The sequence below is a fragment of the Theropithecus gelada genome, unplaced genomic scaffold (genome assembly GCF_003255815.1).
Source record: "Theropithecus gelada isolate Dixy unplaced genomic scaffold, Tgel_1.0 HiC_scaffold_15987, whole genome shotgun sequence".
Classification (NCBI taxonomy): domain Eukaryota; kingdom Metazoa; phylum Chordata; class Mammalia; order Primates; family Cercopithecidae; genus Theropithecus; species Theropithecus gelada.
Genome location: NW_020257754.1, coordinates 639110 through 657235, shown reverse-complemented (window position 1 = coordinate 657235; position 18126 = coordinate 639110). Strand labels below are relative to the sequence as shown.

The 18126-nt window shown below is 35.9% G+C and overlaps 1 protein-coding gene and 1 non-coding gene across 5 annotated transcripts in view; both read right to left on the bottom strand.

Annotated features, from left to right (window-relative positions):
• LOC112617272 (periphilin-1-like) overlaps positions 1–18126 on the bottom strand; it is a 219697-nt gene that overhangs the window by 41142 nt on the left and 160429 nt on the right. For all 4 annotated transcript variants that reach the window (XM_025374008.1, XM_025374009.1, XM_025374010.1 and 1 more), the window contains 2 exons: positions 14997–15116; positions 9686–9826 (listed from right to left, as the gene is read on the bottom strand). In XM_025374008.1, the coding sequence (XP_025229793.1) occupies positions 9686–9826; positions 14997–15116 (261 nt within the window). The remainder of the gene's footprint in view (positions 1–9685; positions 9827–14996; positions 15117–18126) is intronic.
• LOC112617277 lies at positions 10017–10118 on the bottom strand. The gene has a single exon (XR_003117882.1). It is a non-coding gene; the product is annotated as a U6 spliceosomal RNA (small nuclear RNA).

The following is an 18126-nucleotide window of genomic DNA, read 5'->3' as shown; positions in this document are numbered from 1 at the left end:
ACAAATTATTTTTTAATAGCATTTTTACATTTCATTTTTAACAAATTAGGAAGGAGATGGGGGAAAGGATAAAAACAACAAACCAAAGAAGTGAAGAGGTAAGAGTCAAATAGCCCAAATCTTGACGCTGACCTTTCAGAGATAAACCTATATCACAAACTTGCTATAAAATATTCCTGTTGTTGTTGTTGTTGTTGTTGTTGTTGTTGAGATGGAGTTTTGCTCTTGTTGCCCAGGCTGGAGTGCAATGTGCGATCTCAGCTCACTGCAACCTCCGCCTCCCAGGTTCAAGTGATTCTCTTGCCTCAGCCTCCTGAGTAGCTGGGATTATAGGCACCCACCACTATACTGGGCTAATTTTTGTATCTTTAATAGAGATGGAGTTTCACTATGTTGGCCAGCCTGGTCTCGAACTCCTGGCCTCAAGTGATCCACCCACCTCAGTCCCCCAAAGTGCTGGGATTACAGGCGTGAGCCACCATGCCCGGCCTAAAATATTCTTAAGAAATAATTTGAAAGTAATCAATATTGCAAAGCTGCAAAGAAACAGGCAGAAAGTATTACTTAACATTACCATAACCACCTGTATGGTGATCTTCATACAGAAGGGGCTTTCACATATAATAGGTTGTCAATTCTGTGAGAGAACTTATAATTAATTCCATTTAACAAGGGAGGAGCCCTGTGGTTTGCGCCTATAATCCCAGCTACTTGGAAGGCTGAGGTAGGAGGATCCCTTGAGTCCAGGGGTCCTACACTAGCCTGGAGAATGTAGCGAGACCTTGTTTCAAAAAAAGAAAGAAAATAAAAAAGAGGAAAAGGTCTCTAAGACGTAAAAACACTAAGTGCAAGCATCCAGTGTCCATTATACCATGCCATTTATAAATGTCCTTACCATGAAATACTCAAACTAAAAAAAAATTGTTGACTTAAGAAAACAAAATTGAGCAGCATGGAACAGTAATTTGGAACCACTAGGTAAAATGCTTACCTAACACTGGTAGACAGTGGATGAGAAGAGGTGAGAAAATGAAGCTTATACTTGGGTTTATGCCATGGGGAAAACCTTTACTGAAACTGCTTTATAACTGGGTATTTTTTGTTTCAGTGGTAACATCCCCAAGGATAAGGTCCAAGATGGTCTCATCCCTTAAGGTACTCATACCATTTTAAGCATGGTTCTTACAAGACTTGGTATCTGTACTGTCTATATTTTATACTTGATGTAAATATAACATCTTAACAGATTCAGCAAACTTCCTACTTAAAGAGATATCAGGTACAAAATAACTAAATTACCTTTAGAGATGCTTGCTTTTAAATATGATACTACTTATCTTATAGAGATAGCTTTAGATTTTCTTAAAATAAAAACTTTATACTTTTACTTCAACAAGCTTCTGGAGTAACAACATGACCAGAATCTGGTAAACTGTAACTTTCAAACTCTTTGAAATTAGGTCAGAATAAATCATTTCTTTTCAAGTTGTTTTGGGAATCCAGACTTTCAGAAGTAAATCTTATGTGAGTATATTTTACTAACCGTATATATATAAAATCTGAACAAGTGGTTGGTAATAATGGATTGTTAAATACAGTAGGGTAGACTTGATGTCTAGACAAGATAATGGTGAGAGCTGCACTTTTAAGAACATTGGTTACTTGCTCTGATAAAAAGGAAAAACAAAGAATGTTTCTATTATGTAAGGTTACTATGAAATGCTTACATCTTGAAACGACAATAGATACAGCTGCCACTACTTTGAAAACAATTTCATTGGAATCCATCACATGCTAAAAGCTGATTATTTTCCATGTCCACAACTCTAGTTAACATTTTCAAGACTGTACATTTGACTAATCTTTACTTCCAGCCTCTTTAAACGTAAAACAAAAACAGATTATAAAAGAGCAAGAGCTAGTGAGTGTTGGGAATCATCCAGCAATGAGTAGTAGCTGAAACGAGATACTGTAAGAAGGGAAGAGGGCCACAGCTACAACACTTACAATTAAATGTAACACCCCATTTACGGAAGAAAACCTCCTCTGCACAATTCATTAACTCAACAAATACTAATTACTGACTGACACACAACAGTGGTATATTCGAAGGTTACTTAAAAATTTATTTTAACGTTAAGAGCCCTGTGTCCTTAAAACGGTTTTATTTAAAAAAAAAAAAACTTTATAGTTAAATATGAAATTAGCTACACACAATTGTGTACAGAAAAAGTAATATTTAACTTTTAATTTTCAGTATGATTTAGATCAGGAAGGGACCTAAGATTATTCAGCCCAACCTTTTTATTTGGAGGGAAAAGCGAAGAACAGCTAGTAAGTAGACCATATGGTCACACCAATGGTGATAGTACGGAATTCAAAATAAAAAATATATTAATAGACTCTTAATAAAGCTAATAACTAAACAATCAACAAAATAAATTCTGAATTAACTCAATTTTCTTAGCTAATTGTAATAATGAACAAGGTTCCTAAATGGCTACGAAATAAAATTTCTTTTGCATAACAAGGTTGGCATAGCTATGACTATAATAAAAATTGTCGTTACAGAAACAAATAAATATTCAGGATAAGTGTTTTGAAGTTAAAAGAAAGAAAAGTACATCAAAATAATCAATCCCTTTCCCCAAGTGTCCCTGATTACTCTATCTCTTTATGTTTAAGAAACTCAGAATGGGCTGGGAACAGTGGCTTACGCCTGTAATCCCAGCATTTTGGGAGGCCAAGGTGGCTAGATCTCTCGAACCCAGGAGTTGGAGACCAACATGGGTAACAAGGTGAAATCCCATCTCTACAAAAAATACAAAAAAAGTTTAGCTGGGATTGGTAGCACACGCTTGTAGTCCCAGCTACTAGGGAGGCTGAGGTGGGAGGATTGCTTGAGCCTGGGAGGTGGAGGCTGCAGTGAGGTGTGATCGTGCCACTCACTCCAGCCCGGACGACAGACTGAGACTCTGTCTCAAAAAACAAACAAACAACAACAACAAAAAACACCTCAAAATGGTACTGTGCCTGTATCTAAAATGATTCCTATCTATATTTTAACTATAAATTACCTGATGAATATATAATCAGCCCTTTTTTCAATAGATAGCATACTTATAGGCAGCAGACACCAACCTTTTTGGCAACAGGGACCAGTTTCGAGGAAGACAGTTTTTCCACGGAAGGAGTGAGGGGGCACACAACCTAGATCCCTCGTGTCTGCAGTTCACAATAGGGTCTGCGCTTCTGTGATAATCTAATGCCGCCGCTGATCTGACAAGCAGCAGAGCTCAGGCAGTAATGCACACTTGCCCGCCCTCCCTCTCCCCTCCCCATGGCCACTCACCTCCTGCTGTGACACCCGGTTCCTAACAGGCCACAGACCAGTAGTGGTCCGCAGGCCCAGGGGTTGGGGACCCCAGCTCATAGGTAGAAAAATAAACATTTTCATAAAACAGCATTATATTAGGAGAGTACTCCTGAAAGAGCCAAAGAGGTTTAAAAATGAATTCATGGTACTTGTTCTTTTTTCAGTTATTATCTACCAAATAAAAACAAAGATAGACATGTCCTTCTACAGACAGCAAGTTTTTGTAATTTGAAGCGTATAATGTATTTAAAAAATATTTTCAGGCACATCCCTGCAATTGTTTTGGTTTAGGTTTTATTAATTGTATTTACAAATACAATTTTTAAGAAAGATTGACAGTGACTAGTACAAGCAAGAAATTAAGATTCTTTGCAAACTCATATTCTGATTATTCTCAAATCTGGCATGTGACATCTACAGTATTAAACCCAAAACGTCCCAAAATTATTCATTTTAAATGCAATGCTTTACTTATTAAAAATATACATGCATATCTTTTTAAATATATGGAGAAATCGGGGACTGTATTTAAAAACGTAGTTCATAACAGATGTAAATATCTATTAATAATGGGCTAATATGGAATGACTTCTAACAATACTGAACAGAATACAGAGTATAGTCACTTGCGCGCGCTGTGTGTGTGTGTGTGTGTGTGTGTGTGTGTGTGTAAGAGAGAGAGAGAGAGAGAGAGAGAGAGAGAGATACACAGAATTTCCATATGACTCAGGGCCTCTTGCAGACAGACCCTAGCAGAAAAGCAACTATGCCCAGCACCATTTGTATTTAAAGAAAAAGAACGGAGAGATACACACATCAACTCTTATCTCTATTCATCAGGATCAACTATGATCCAGGTATATGCACATGTATGTATGTGTTTATACATACATATGCATACTGTATGTGAATTGTGTGCATACACATACATACGCAGGTCATATCAGTATGTCTATTTGCTAAGAAAAGAAACTGGGCAGCTGAGAGTTATGGGTGAGAAGAAAACTCTTTACTGCAGGATCTCTTGTGTCTTAAATTTTATGTTTTGGTATGTTATCACCTAAAATGCAGTCCTTACTGGATGGGTTGGAGGATACTCAATAGCAAATCAGAACACAGGCTTTTGAGATATGAACATAACTTTAGTTCCTAACTATATCCTTATTATAGTCAATAAAATCAACTATTCATATCTGAAAGGACTTTCATATGTATTTGTTCTGAATGATGTTTACAGTGTGTTAACTGTCAAAACTCATCCAACTAGTTGGGTGTGGTGGCTCCCACCTGTAATCCCAACACTTTGGGAGGCCAAGGCAGGCAGATCACCTGAGGTCAGGAGTTCAAGACCAGCCTGGCCAACACAGTGAAACCCCGTCTCTACTAAAATATAAAAAATTAGCCAGGAGTGGTGGCGCATGCCTGTAATACCAGCTACTCGGGAGGCTGAGGCAGGAGAATCGCTTGAACCTGGAAAGCGAGGTTGCAGTGAGCCGACACTGCACCACTGGGCGCCAGCCTTGGCGACGGAGTGAGACTCCATTTCAAAAAACAACAACAACAACAACAACCTCATCCAACTGAATACTTAAGATTTATGCATTTTATTGTATATTAATTATACCTCTGTTAAAAAATATATAGGATGGAACGTCTCTAATCCTCATAATACTAAGGTGGTAATCGTTCTCAATCTTTTAGCACATTAGAAACAGCAGAATTAAAGAGAACAGTCACTTCCTTCCAATTTCTTGTTATTCCAAATAGGGACCATAGACTAACAGAATCAACATTAAATGGGAGCATGTGAGAAATTCAAAATCTAAACCTCCCATCCCATATCTACTGAGTCAGAAACTGTATTTTAACAAAATCCCCAAGTCACTTATGTACATATTCAAGTTTGAAGAGTTCTGATAATTTTTTTACTGGATTTTACTTTTTAAAATATTTTTATTTTATTTTTCAATTTTTAATTTATCAGAATATTTATGGTTGAAATCCAAGAAGCTTTACTTTTGAAAAGCTCCAAAGATGTACAACAAAGACAGAGAATCGCAATATAAGCACTGTAGCTTGAGCATGAAGATACAGAAGGTGCTCATTTTTTCAAGACTAGTTTGCATAGTAAAATATTCCAATAAAATGTAGCTACTTACTATTCCTAGTTATTTCATTAAGTAACTGTTTCTCGCTACTTGTCAAGCCTTTAAAAGATTTTGGCTACCTTAACACTCTTAGTCATAAGATTTGCATACACACACACACACACACACACACACACACACACCCCAGGTTTACTGAGATTATCTGATTCCGTCTGAAGAAAAAAGAATTTATCTATTTATTTATTTTTGTTATGGAGTCTTGCTCTGTCATCCAGGCTGGAGTGCAGTGGCGCAATCTCAGCTCATTGCAACCTCCATCTCCCGGGTTCAAGTGATTCTCCTGCGTAAGCCTCTAGTAGCTGGGATTACAGGCACGCGCCACCACGCCTGGCTAATTTTTGTATTTTTAGTAGAGACAGGGTTTCACCACATTGGCCAGGCTGGTCACGAACTCCTGACCTCAGGAGATCTGCCCACCTCAGCCTCCCAAAGTGCTGGGATTACAGGCATGAGCCACCAAGTCTAGTCAGTAAAAAGAATTTAATCTAGACTTTTCAAGTAGGAAATTACAAAACGACTTTTTAAAAAATGTTTTAGATCCCAGGAAAACAAAGGATCTCACTGACCTACTAAGCATACTTTAATCAAATTATAAGGGATCTTGCAAATATTAAATACTAAAAGGAGTTAAAGTAAACATTGTTTTATCTCTAGAGGTGCAATAGAGGGAAGTTGGGTATGCGATAATGAAGGATTTCAATCTGTGTGGTTCAAAGTCGCAATGTGGTAAAAAAAGATTTCTCAATGGTAAGATAGCAAATAGTGGCATAGACTTTCAAGTCAAATAGTAGGTATAGGAGGGCTTGCAGGATTATCATTGTCAAGGGATTAATACCACACATGTGAACCAGAGTACATATCACACAAAAATTTGTAGGTTGGGTCTCTCTAGGAATTAGTATACTGACAGGAGACATTCTGAAATTTGTTTAAGCTCAGAAGCCAGAAAGCCTGCGAAAATAGCCCAATAATTGAGCGTTAAAGGCAGCCCAATAGAAGTAAGAGAAGATAATCTGGGAAAATGAGAAGAAAAGAAGATACACCTTAGGATCCAAAGCATAAGGAGGTGAGTTGTGCTGTAATAGAGTGGATCATATCCAAAGGACATTCAAATAAAAGTGGAATGATTAAAAATGACTCATCTCTAGCAATACAATATTTCAGAGATACAACTTGGTGTTTTCTGGATTAAGGATTTTAGACTAGGGGTTCTCAGTTATATCTGATTATAATCTAGGTGGCTTTTTCAAAAGTCATCTGCACCCCTAATTCTAAAACAATTCTTATATGCCCAGGGATGAGACGGTGATACATTTGCCCCCTTCATTGAGGTGACTTTGATACAATCCACTTCCATAAACATGCCTTTGAACATCAAGAACTGGGGCATCTGCGGGCATTTGGGTTAAAACAAATTTTGGCCTGGAGACTCAGTTTATGTTACAATATGTCCTCAAGTTAATGACTTTCTTGGGATTCAATAGACTGGAGGGACCCAATTTATAGAAATCCCCACAAAATTATGTATTGTAATTTATCTTTACAAAATACTTGAACATATTGCACTCGAAACAGGAAGAAAAGGCAGCTTGGGTATTACAATAATATTTACATTTCTATATTATCCTAGTTTGATTTCCTGGTCACATCCATACTGGGCTTTTTTTGTGTTATTACTTTTATAAAAAAGTATAAAATATTTTAAGCATATTAAAAAAAGAATAATTACTGGATAATTGGCTTTATCAAATCTTTAAATTTTTCTTACCTAGTTGGTATTTAATCCATAAAAATAAAATGTTTAAAAGTGCACATCAAAATTACATACACACAAATTGTAAAACTTTTTCATTTTCAAAAATTACAAGTTCTAGATATAAATTTATAAAATAATTATGTATCATTTACTAGTTTTCTAACATTTTACAGGGATTTGTTTTGATTTCTTGTCAACATATGAAAAGCGAAGTACCCTAGCAAAACCGGAGTCATTATACTCCAATGTTTAACATCATTAAGTCTCTATTTTATAGCACTTCAAATAACTGTTTTACTTTTCTAGTAACATCAGAATATAATAATTTCCCTTTATTTTTCTTTCTTTAGGTTATTTGTCTTTGCCATAATAACAACACATGTGTCAGATTTTTCATGTACTTGAACAACAGACAGATGAAAACAGAGATATAATTAAACTTGCAGATGAAACAGATAGAAGATTTTTATAAAGTATCACAAAAACTGACTTCATGCTAAATAATTTTATGTGTGTACTGCTAAGGTAGGCTGTACACCCGACTAGTAACCCATTTTCTCAAGATTGAATAGATCATCTATGAATAACAATAGGAGATAGCAGAAATATTAATACATGGTAATCCAGGCTGGGTGCCGTGGCTCACGCCTGTAATCCCAGCACTTTGAGAGGCTGAGGCGGGTGGATCACTTGAGGTCAGGAGTTCGAGACTAGCCTGGCCAACGTGGTGAAACCCCGTCTCTACTAAAGATACAAAAATTAGCTGGGTGTGGTGGTGTGTGCCTGTAATCCCAGCTACTCAGGAGGCTGAAAAAGGAGAATCTCTTGAACCTGAGAGGAGGAGGTTGCATTCAGCTGAGATCGCACCACTGCATTCCAGCCTGGGCAACAGTGAGACTCCATCGAATGAATGAATGAATAAATGGTAACCCAAAATAATCCCTCTCCCCTGTTATTTCAGTCAAGTTTTTCTACCAGTTATATTCTTAAGAGAAACTCTCCTTTAAAGAACTGCAACTTAGCACAGTGGCTCACACCTATAATTCCAGCACTTTGGGATGCTGACATAGGAGGATCACTGGAGGCTAGGAGTTTGAGATCAGCCTGAGCAACAGGCTGTGAGATTCTATATAGTACTTAGGGACTACTCAAAGGTCATTTGCAGGTTTATGACTCCACCCATCATCCATCCAACAAGTATTTCTTATAAGCCTACTACACATACTGTTCTAGGTGATGGCAGATGTAGCAGTAAATAAGACAACAAAGCCCTTGTTTTCACAGAGCATCCATTGTGGTAAGGGGAGAAAAGGAAATAAAAACATATGTCAAGTAATTATTAACAAAAAAAAAGGAAAAAAAGGATAGTAATTTTATATAAAATAAGGACATTCATCTTTGTGTTAAAGATACATCTACTGAGCAAACCTTTTACTTACGCTTTCATTTAATTGGTATCTTGAAAGGTACCAACTGCCTCCCAATCACCAAATTAAACAGAATTTTCTCAGTTTCCATTTTCCTTATATTCCTCTAAGCATCTGATACTGCTGACCACCTTCATTTTGAAACTCCAATAGTTTGCATGACAAATTTCCTATTCTGGTTCTTATCTTTTCACATTAGTGTGACATTAACATAAGCTACACAGTCACATCTAGGATTTGAGACCATTCCCTATCCAACAAAAGAAAACAGATTTAATTGATGTGGAAATTGGATAGCACCTAGAAAAAAGTTTTCACTTTGTTCTTAATTTCCAATAGTTTTTAGCAGATTATTAGCAATGTAATTACATTTATTCAACGCACTAGAGAGTAACAACTACATCAATAAGCACCTGTACAAAATGTTACATTTTGCATTTACTTCATTTAATCCTCATAAAATAATAACCCTGTAATAGTTGCACATTAAAAACAAAGTCTTGCTTTTCAGAATGACTTCACTAAAAAACTAGACTTAAATAGTATCCTTTATTTTTTCTTTAATATTTGGAAAATACTTTAAAGTATAATGAAAAACATAAGAAACATCTGTAATCCCAATATTCAAAAATAATATTTGCTAACATTTTGCTGTATTGAACATTTCTTCCATCCCATCCCTATTGTTTAATAATTTTTAATTGCTTCATACTAACTAGAATATTAATATTCTGCAAAAAAGAAGTTTGTTTTGTATTCAAAAATAAACAATCCAGGTGGGGGACCATGCTGATCAAACTGACTGTGAAGTCAACTCACACAATTTTTATAATTTTTTAAGTTGTAGTTTTAGAGTTACAGGTGGAAAAAGAAATGAAGCATATTTATTCAATAAATGTTGACATGTGCAAAGCAACACAAACAAAAATTATGTACATGTAGACAACTAGATTCTCACCTGTTCAATCTCTTTGGTTTTTGATGCTATTGCTTTAGAGCGAGTGGTTAGCTGACTATCTTCAAATAATTCTATCCCATGTGTTGTGTTTGACTCAGGTTCCTCTGGCTGATCAGTAAACAATGGTGCTGTGGATCCCGCCTTGAAAAGGAATTAGAAATCTTTAATATTTTCTTAAAAAACAGAGCATTTCAGATGGTTGTGTATAGGCACTAACTGGCAAATTATATTAAGTGCTACATGTTTTAAGAAGAGAAAACTCTTTCGATTTCACTATGCATAACGAGCATATGTGAAATAGATTAACGAGGAAATAACTGCTATTTTTTTTTTTAATGTGGAACACTTCATGAATTTGCGTGCCATCCTTGCACAGGGGCCATGCTGATCTTCTGTTTCATTCCAATTTTTAGTGTATATGCTGCCGAAGCAAGTGAGACTGTTACTTTTTAAATTTTATGTAAGACAAAGCCTCTAGGCTTATTCGATTCCAAAATATTATTTCATATTATATTAAGATATGTATAAAAAAATTCTCGTCCCATGACTATTCCTTAAGCGATCAGTTTATGAAATACTGAGGAGAAAAAGTCCAAATGGAAGTGAGAGGTGTTGTACATGCATAAAGAAATATATTTAAAGAGAATATGAGAAGAGGCTGTACCTTTAGAAGTTAAACTACCTTTCTCCTGTGGCCTAACAATTCATTGAAATCATTAAAAAGAAAATCCCATAAATCAATAATGATCACTTCAGTTTTAGACCAATAATTGAAAAATGAATAAATATACTGTGAATTACATCTAAAACAGTCAGGTGGGGGATTAAGTATTGGAATACATATATATACGCATAGACTATCTCTGGAAGGACACTATCTACAGAAAAAAATGATCAAAGGAGTTGTCTCAATAGTAACAACTTACAAGAAGTAGCAAAGAAGAGCCACATTGTAAATACTTTGGTGCCATTTGAATTTCTGACACATACATGTATAATCTACCAAAAAAAAAAAAAACCCTGAGGCAGGCAGATCATGAGGTCAAGAGATCAAGACCATCCTGGCCAACATGGTAAAACCCCATCTCTACTAAAAATACAAAAATTAGCTGGGTGTGCTGGCGAGTGCCTGTAATCCCAGCTGCTCAGGAGGTTGAGGCAAGAGAATAGCTTGAACCCGGAAGGCGGAGGTTGCAGTGAGCCAAAATCATGCCAGCGCCACTGCATTCCAGCCTGGTGACAGAGCAAGACCCCGTCTCAAAAAACAAATAAACAAACAAACAAAAATTCCTAGTTTTTTTTACAAGTTTGAGTTACATATGTTAAGGGACTTATACCAAAAGCATAAAAGTCATTTAAGAAAAGAATTCCACTAGCAACATTCTTTGTAAACTGCCCAGTCCCTGGTGTTCTGTTAACTGCAACACAAAACTAAGACATAGGCCTACACACAATACGTAAACTGGTGAGCACAGAAAATACATCAGAGAAGACAGGAGCTTTCAGAAACAAAAAGCAAGTGAAAAAGGGGAAAAAAAACTGACAATTAATTTAAAAGAGCTCATCAGTAATTAAATTTATTTTAATTAGATACATATGTCCTAGGGAAAACAAGGCAAGTGTTTGAGATACATTCAACATATATTGCTAGACATAAAAATTAAGGTCATCAATGAAATACAAAGTGGCATAAAATTTTACAGTAGGTAGAAAAGTAGAATCAAGAAAGATCTTGAGTTGTATTATCTCCAACACTAGTGATTCCAATGAATGAGTATAAATCTGAAAGGGAGCCATGGAAGATGGTCATTCTAGACTAGGGACAGAATAAGCACAGACATTGAAGCCGAAAATAACATCCTGTATGTGAAAACAACCTAAGTCGTAAATTTAAAATTTTTCCTCCATAGCAGGAAGTAACCTATTCTATTGAGACTTTTTTTTTTATTTTTATTTTTATTTTTTTGAGACAAAGTCTTGCTCTGCCACCCAGGCTGGAGTGCAGTGACGCAATCACAGCTCACTGCGGCCTCAATCATCCAGAAGCAAGATTCTCTCACCTCAGCCTCCTGAACAGCTAGAACTACAGGCACAGGCCACCATGCCCAGCTAATTTTTTGTGGTTTTTTTTTTTGTACAGACAGGGTCCCACTATTTCTGCAGGTGTGAGCCAGTGCACCTGCTCCCCCCATCCCCCCTTTTTTTTTGAGACAGAGTCTTGCTGTCACCCAGCCTGGAGGGCCATGGTGTGATCACGGCTCACTGCAAACTTCAATTCCTGGGCTCAAGTGATCCTCCCACCTTAGCCTCCTGAGTAGCTGGGACTAAGGGGCCACCACACACAGGTTTTTTGGTTTTTTTTTTTGTTTGTTTGTTTGTTTTGTAGTGACAAGACCACACAACACTGCCCAGGCTGGTCTCCAACTCCTGGCCTCAAATAATCTTCCTGCCTAGGTCTCATCTACCAGGACATTCTAATATCCTTCAAATAATTTTCTTTTCATTCTGATAACCAAAAGAAAACTCTCACAGCTATTTGTTTAAGGACAACAAATTATATCTCTACAAAACTTGACTGCACCCTTCTTGATGGCTAGGATGGCACCTCAAAAGCAATATCTGACACAAGTAGATATACAATGCATAGTTAGTGAACTTAAATAAACTATATAAACTATAAGAAAACTAGTACAGTATTTTTTAAGTGTACCTTAAAACACTAATCCTGAAATATATGCTGTGAAAAAAATTACATAGTCAAAAGTTTGGTAAATTATGCAAATTCTTTTATTCATCCTCTTACTGAACACCGATGAGCATATTAATAATACATTAAAATCTCTAAAAAGTGTTGAAATATCAAAACCAACCTAACTCTTTTAAACTTGGCATCTCCCAAATAAACTGGCTATTAGAATCTTTTTTTTCCTTCCTCAGACCATTAAGACCCTTCAGACTATGCTGTCAAATACTTTGGAAATGCTGTAGCAGAGCTCAAAAGATGAAAGTACAAAACTGAAAAGTGGCAGGAACCACAACATGCCTGAGTATTTAAGTATATTATTGAATTTACCTTCAATTTTACTGGACTTTCTATAAACCACACATTTTCCCAAACTGCTTAGAACTGTAATGATGGAAGCAAGTGAAGATAAGGTGGAAACTTAAGCATTCTATCTATCTCAGCTCATAATAATGAAATTTACACAATGTTCCTGAAGTACATGAACCATTACTTAAAAGGCTCATATAAAATAAAATATTGCCACAATTAGATTTAAACAGACATGCACATGCACACACACACACAGTTCTTTGCCAAACTCTTGCTTGGCATCAAAGGCCTTTCTTCTTTCCAGGTTATTCTGTCAAATTAGATATCAGTTTACAGGACCAAGGCCAAAATTACATTTCTCAAAAAGCATGGACCACAGAAATGAGTAACTATTCAACAACAGACCGAGAACAAATTAGCAAAATATTAATATGCAAAAATATTAATAAGAGAAAAATATTAATACGATATGGGACTAAGTCTACAAAAACTATCACAAAGATTTCCCAAATGCTTTATTTCCAGTATGAAAAAGTATCAATCTAAGTAGAAAAACATTTTAGAGAATGGGATGAAATTGATGCTGCTGTTCAACAATAATGATATACACAAATAAACATATTATGGTTATCAGTGCTACTCTCACATATCTTGCCTTTGATCCAGCAAAAGAACATGTCTGACCTATGACTCAACTTACAGATTTTTTTAGGGTTATTTACTTTTCATTAATTCGAAATCTAGCAAATCCTGATATTTTAGAGGAAAAAAAAAAAGATGTTTAAAAAGTATTTCTAGATCCAAAGTCACTCATGGATTATTCAGTGTCAAGATGCATTCAATAAATGAGAGAACCCAAGTAGAATATTTAAAATTTGAGAACAGTAGTGAGCTTTTACAAAAACCTGAGATAAAAAAATGATGGGAGAAGGGAGGATAAATATACTATTAATGTTCATATATTAATAAAGTCTTGCTAACTGAAGATAAAGTATTAAGTAAAGAAATTATTCTTTTTGGAAGTTTTCAGTTCTATAAAACAAACTACCAATATTCCAAAGCAGCAATTTTGAAGCATAAATATCAATGATTAATATAGAAACATTATTCTAAATTATTAGAGAAAATAACCAAAATAATCCAATTAAATGTATTACTGAAAAGTATGGTTCATGCTTTTAAATAGTGCTGGAAAAGTACCAAGGACGAACAGCTTGGTGTTTTTCATACATTTACTGGAGAATATGCGTAAGTATCTATTATTATAGCTACAATGAGGAGGAAACCTTGACCCACTTAAGAACAATTGATATCTAAAAGACAGATCAGCATTTTTAAAAAGAAAGGCTCTGTTTGCGTAAGTTCTGATAGGGGTTGTACTTTTTATGAGCAGTGTACATTAGTTACTTTGGAAAGGATTTTTTCACTGTATAAAGATGTAGTTAAGTATTATTTTTACATACAATATTAATGCTTGATCCCTTTTATCAAATAACATTCTATAAAAGTCATTCCAAAAGTAAACAAAAAAGCCAGAATGCTCCTTCAAATAAAATAATTTGTCACAGGACAGATTTTTATATTCTCTACCTGTCATGTCAAAGAACTCCTATAGTATCAAATTCTGAACCTAAAAGCTTAATTGTGCCCATAAAATTTCTATATTTCCCTTTTAGAGATGTTATAGGTTATACAGAAATTTTTCAGTTCATTTCAAAATACATTAATACAAACATGTCATAAACCTTTTTCTACGGTCCCAAAAATGTTCCCATCTTTCGGTATTCAGGACTCATCAAGGTCTCAAGTTGCCAAGACAATGAATAATTTTATTTCTTGGGATATTTATGAGATAATCTGCATGAAGTATAACAAGCAATATAAATATGGTCCACAATCCAAGGTCAAATTAGATTTCTGTTCTGAATTCACTGGCTTATAACTAGTGGCTCAGCGTGATTTCCTGAGATACTTTTAACAGCAAATGCCATTAAAAGAAGTACATAAATAACACATTTTTCTTATCCATATTTATACTATTCTTACACTCCAAAACTACTGTAAACATTCAGACAAAGTGTGATTACTGAATTCAGAGTCATTCATATTCAGACTATCATTCTGTGTGGTAATTTTAATACCTGTAATCCATGAGGATATATTTTAAAGCACGGGAATAAACCAAATATTTTCCACCCATAATTTAAAATCCAGACAAAACTTTCAGATGTGAAACATAAAGGAGACATGCCTTACCTCATACTCAGAAATTTCAGGCAAGTTACTTTCATCGGATTTCTCTAGCTTTTCAGCAGCCCACTTGCTTGCAGCCTCAGCAAGCTCCTTTTCAGTTAGCCTACTGGGTTTGTCTAACACCTAATAAAAATAGAAGAACATTTCTGTTACAATTCTCAAGGGCTTTTAAACTTCAAATACACCAAGAAGTACACTGCACTTACATTTAAAATCACATAAGCCTTCGAATTTATACGGAGAACAGGTATATTCTTTATTTCTTCCTTCTAAAATATTCAACATGGAATTACTTTAAGTAGCAATTCCTTTGGGACATACAGACCAGATCTAATTCTTAATTTCATTTACATAAGACTCTAGAAATTCATGTAAGTAACAAAGCAAAAGGCACTGACAATTAACTCATACACTAATTATATTTAGAATATAAAAGACATCATACTGATTTCAATTTTGTGCCTTTAAGCATATTTAATGAAATAAGTAATGTCTAAATTTCAGTAAGGCAAACTCCTAATACAACAGAAACGTATAGATATGCTGTTTTTACAGTGTATAGTGAGTTACATAAATCCTATGCCTTACACAAAATTTTAAAACTCAAATTTCATTTTGTGATCCTAGTACTAGTTCCTTTATCTAACTGCATACAATACTAAACAAGGTATGAACTTTGCAGTTATATGCAGACCTGGCTTTGAATCGCAGTTTAATGACTTGCTAGGTAGATGACTTTATATGCATAACTTATGACACCATGAGCCTTGCTTTCTTCATTTACAAAATAGGGGTTAACAATGCTCATTTTACAAAGCAGTTGTGAGAATTGAAGGAGGTAATAGATCTGGAAGTATCCACAATAATGCTTGGTGCCTCAGGATTTCTTTCTTTTCCATATTCGCTGATGTGAATCTACTATACTAAAACATATCTGAAAATCAATCAGCCCATGGGCTCAATATAAAAATAAAGAAAGTAAAATGTCTTTTCCGGATCAGATATAATTCCCCCAGTATTGTTTAAAGGCTTATTTTTGTAAATAAGACATGACTTGTAAAGCACACATTTAAAAATTATCTCCTTAGGGCCGTTATGGTAATTCTCTGATTCCATTCTACTTCCTTGGCATACATTTTCAACCACTTTGCCCTGCCATGCCTAGTGGCATAACCATCTCTTACGTAAAAATCCTTCTATTACTAAGGTTTACTTTTCTAAAGTCACATCACTGATTTCAAATATACCTCTCGGGGATGACAGTGCTGCGCGCTGAACTTATGGGGCACTAACATTTATCAAGTGCTTTATCTACGAACGAAAAAAAGTACTTTAATTAAATAGAATTCCATGAAGGTGATTAGAGAGGCTTTATTATCCCAACTTATAAACTAAAAAACTGAATGATGGTGACTTGCTCAAAGTCACTAATAAATGCTGAGCTGGGACTTAAATCTAGGCTTTTTTGGGAGGGGCCGGGGGGAACGGAGTCTCACTCTGTCGCCCAGGCTGAAGTGCAATGCCGTGACTTTGGCTCACTGCAACCTCCACCTCCTGGGTTCAAGCGATTCTCCAACCTCAGCCTCCCAAGTAGCTGGGAGTACAAGTGTGCACCACCACACCCGGATACTTTTTGTATTTTTACAGAGACAGGGTTTCACCACGTTGGTCAGGCTGGTCTCAAACTCCTGAGCTCAGGTGATCTGCCTGCTTTGGCCTCCCAAAGTGCTGGGATTACAAGCATGAGCCACCATGCCTGGCTTAGACATTTTTTTAACTGAAAAGGTCATTTGATGTTTTTCCACATCTTGTTAAATTCATCAAACTACTGGCTAGCCATCTATAACATTTACTGGAATATTATAGCAATATATCTATATGAAGTATATTCTACAGCCATTGAGGAACCTTAAACAGCTCATTCCAAAGCCCTGCCCATATATAAGGTTAAAAAGGTATTGTAAGTAATACTTTTATTATTACTTAGTAATAGAAGGTTTTTTAAAAAGCTAGTTAGAAGAAGAAAACACATATACAAACACAAATATATCCAAGAAAGCTGGTTTTTTTCCGGGGGGTGAGGGGTCATACCTATTTAAGAGAAAGTTAAAGACCAAAAACAATTATACGACTTCTCTCTAGCAAAGAATGAAGCGGCTGGGAGCAGTGGCTCATACCTATAATCCCAGCACTTTGGGAGGCTGAGGCGGGCGGATCATCTGAGGTCAGGAGTGCAAGACCAGACCAGCCTGGCCAACATGGTGAAACCCCATCTCTACTACAAATACAAAAATTAGCCAGGTGTGGTGGCAGGCGCCTGTAATCCCAGCTACTTGGGAGGTTGAAGCAGGAGAATTGCTTGAACCTGGGAGGTGGAGGTTGCAGTGAGCCCAGATTATGCCACTACACTCCAGCCTGGACGACAGAGTGAAACCCCGTTCCTCCGGTCCTTCAAAAAGAATGAAGCAAAAGCCTACTATAACTTACCATCATTCTGTCCACACATTTGAAAACCTATCATTTGAAACTAACAAACTCTGAAAAAGTATCCCAACATATGGGCAGCCATAATGTTACATCAAAGAGTTCACCAAATCAGGAAATCTAGGCTCATAAAGCTCCCCACAGCTACCATGTGACCTTGGGCAAATCAAAGAAGGCACTACCTTCTGAATACATAAAATAGCTATGGATCTAAAATTGTGATATTTTGATTCCATTTTAAGATTTTATAGTCTGGCTAGGCAGAGCGGCTCATGCCTGTAATCCCAGCACTTTAGGATGCCAAGGTGGGACGATCATTTGAGACCAGGAGTTTGAAACCAGGCTGGGCAACATAGCAAGACCCCATCTCTATTTTCACATACAAAAAAAAAAAGACTTTATTGTCTGTGAAACAAAAATGCAAACATTTACATGAGGGGTGTCCAATATTTGGCTTCCCTTGGCCACATGAGAAGAATTGTCTTGGGCAACACATCAAATACACTAACACTAAGAATAGCTGACGAGCTTAAAAAAAAAAAAAAAGGAAAAAAAAAAATCACATAATGTTTTAAGAAAGTTTAGGAATTTGTGTTGGGCTGCATTTAAAGCCATCCTGGGCCACAGGTGCATGTAGATCAAGCTTGAT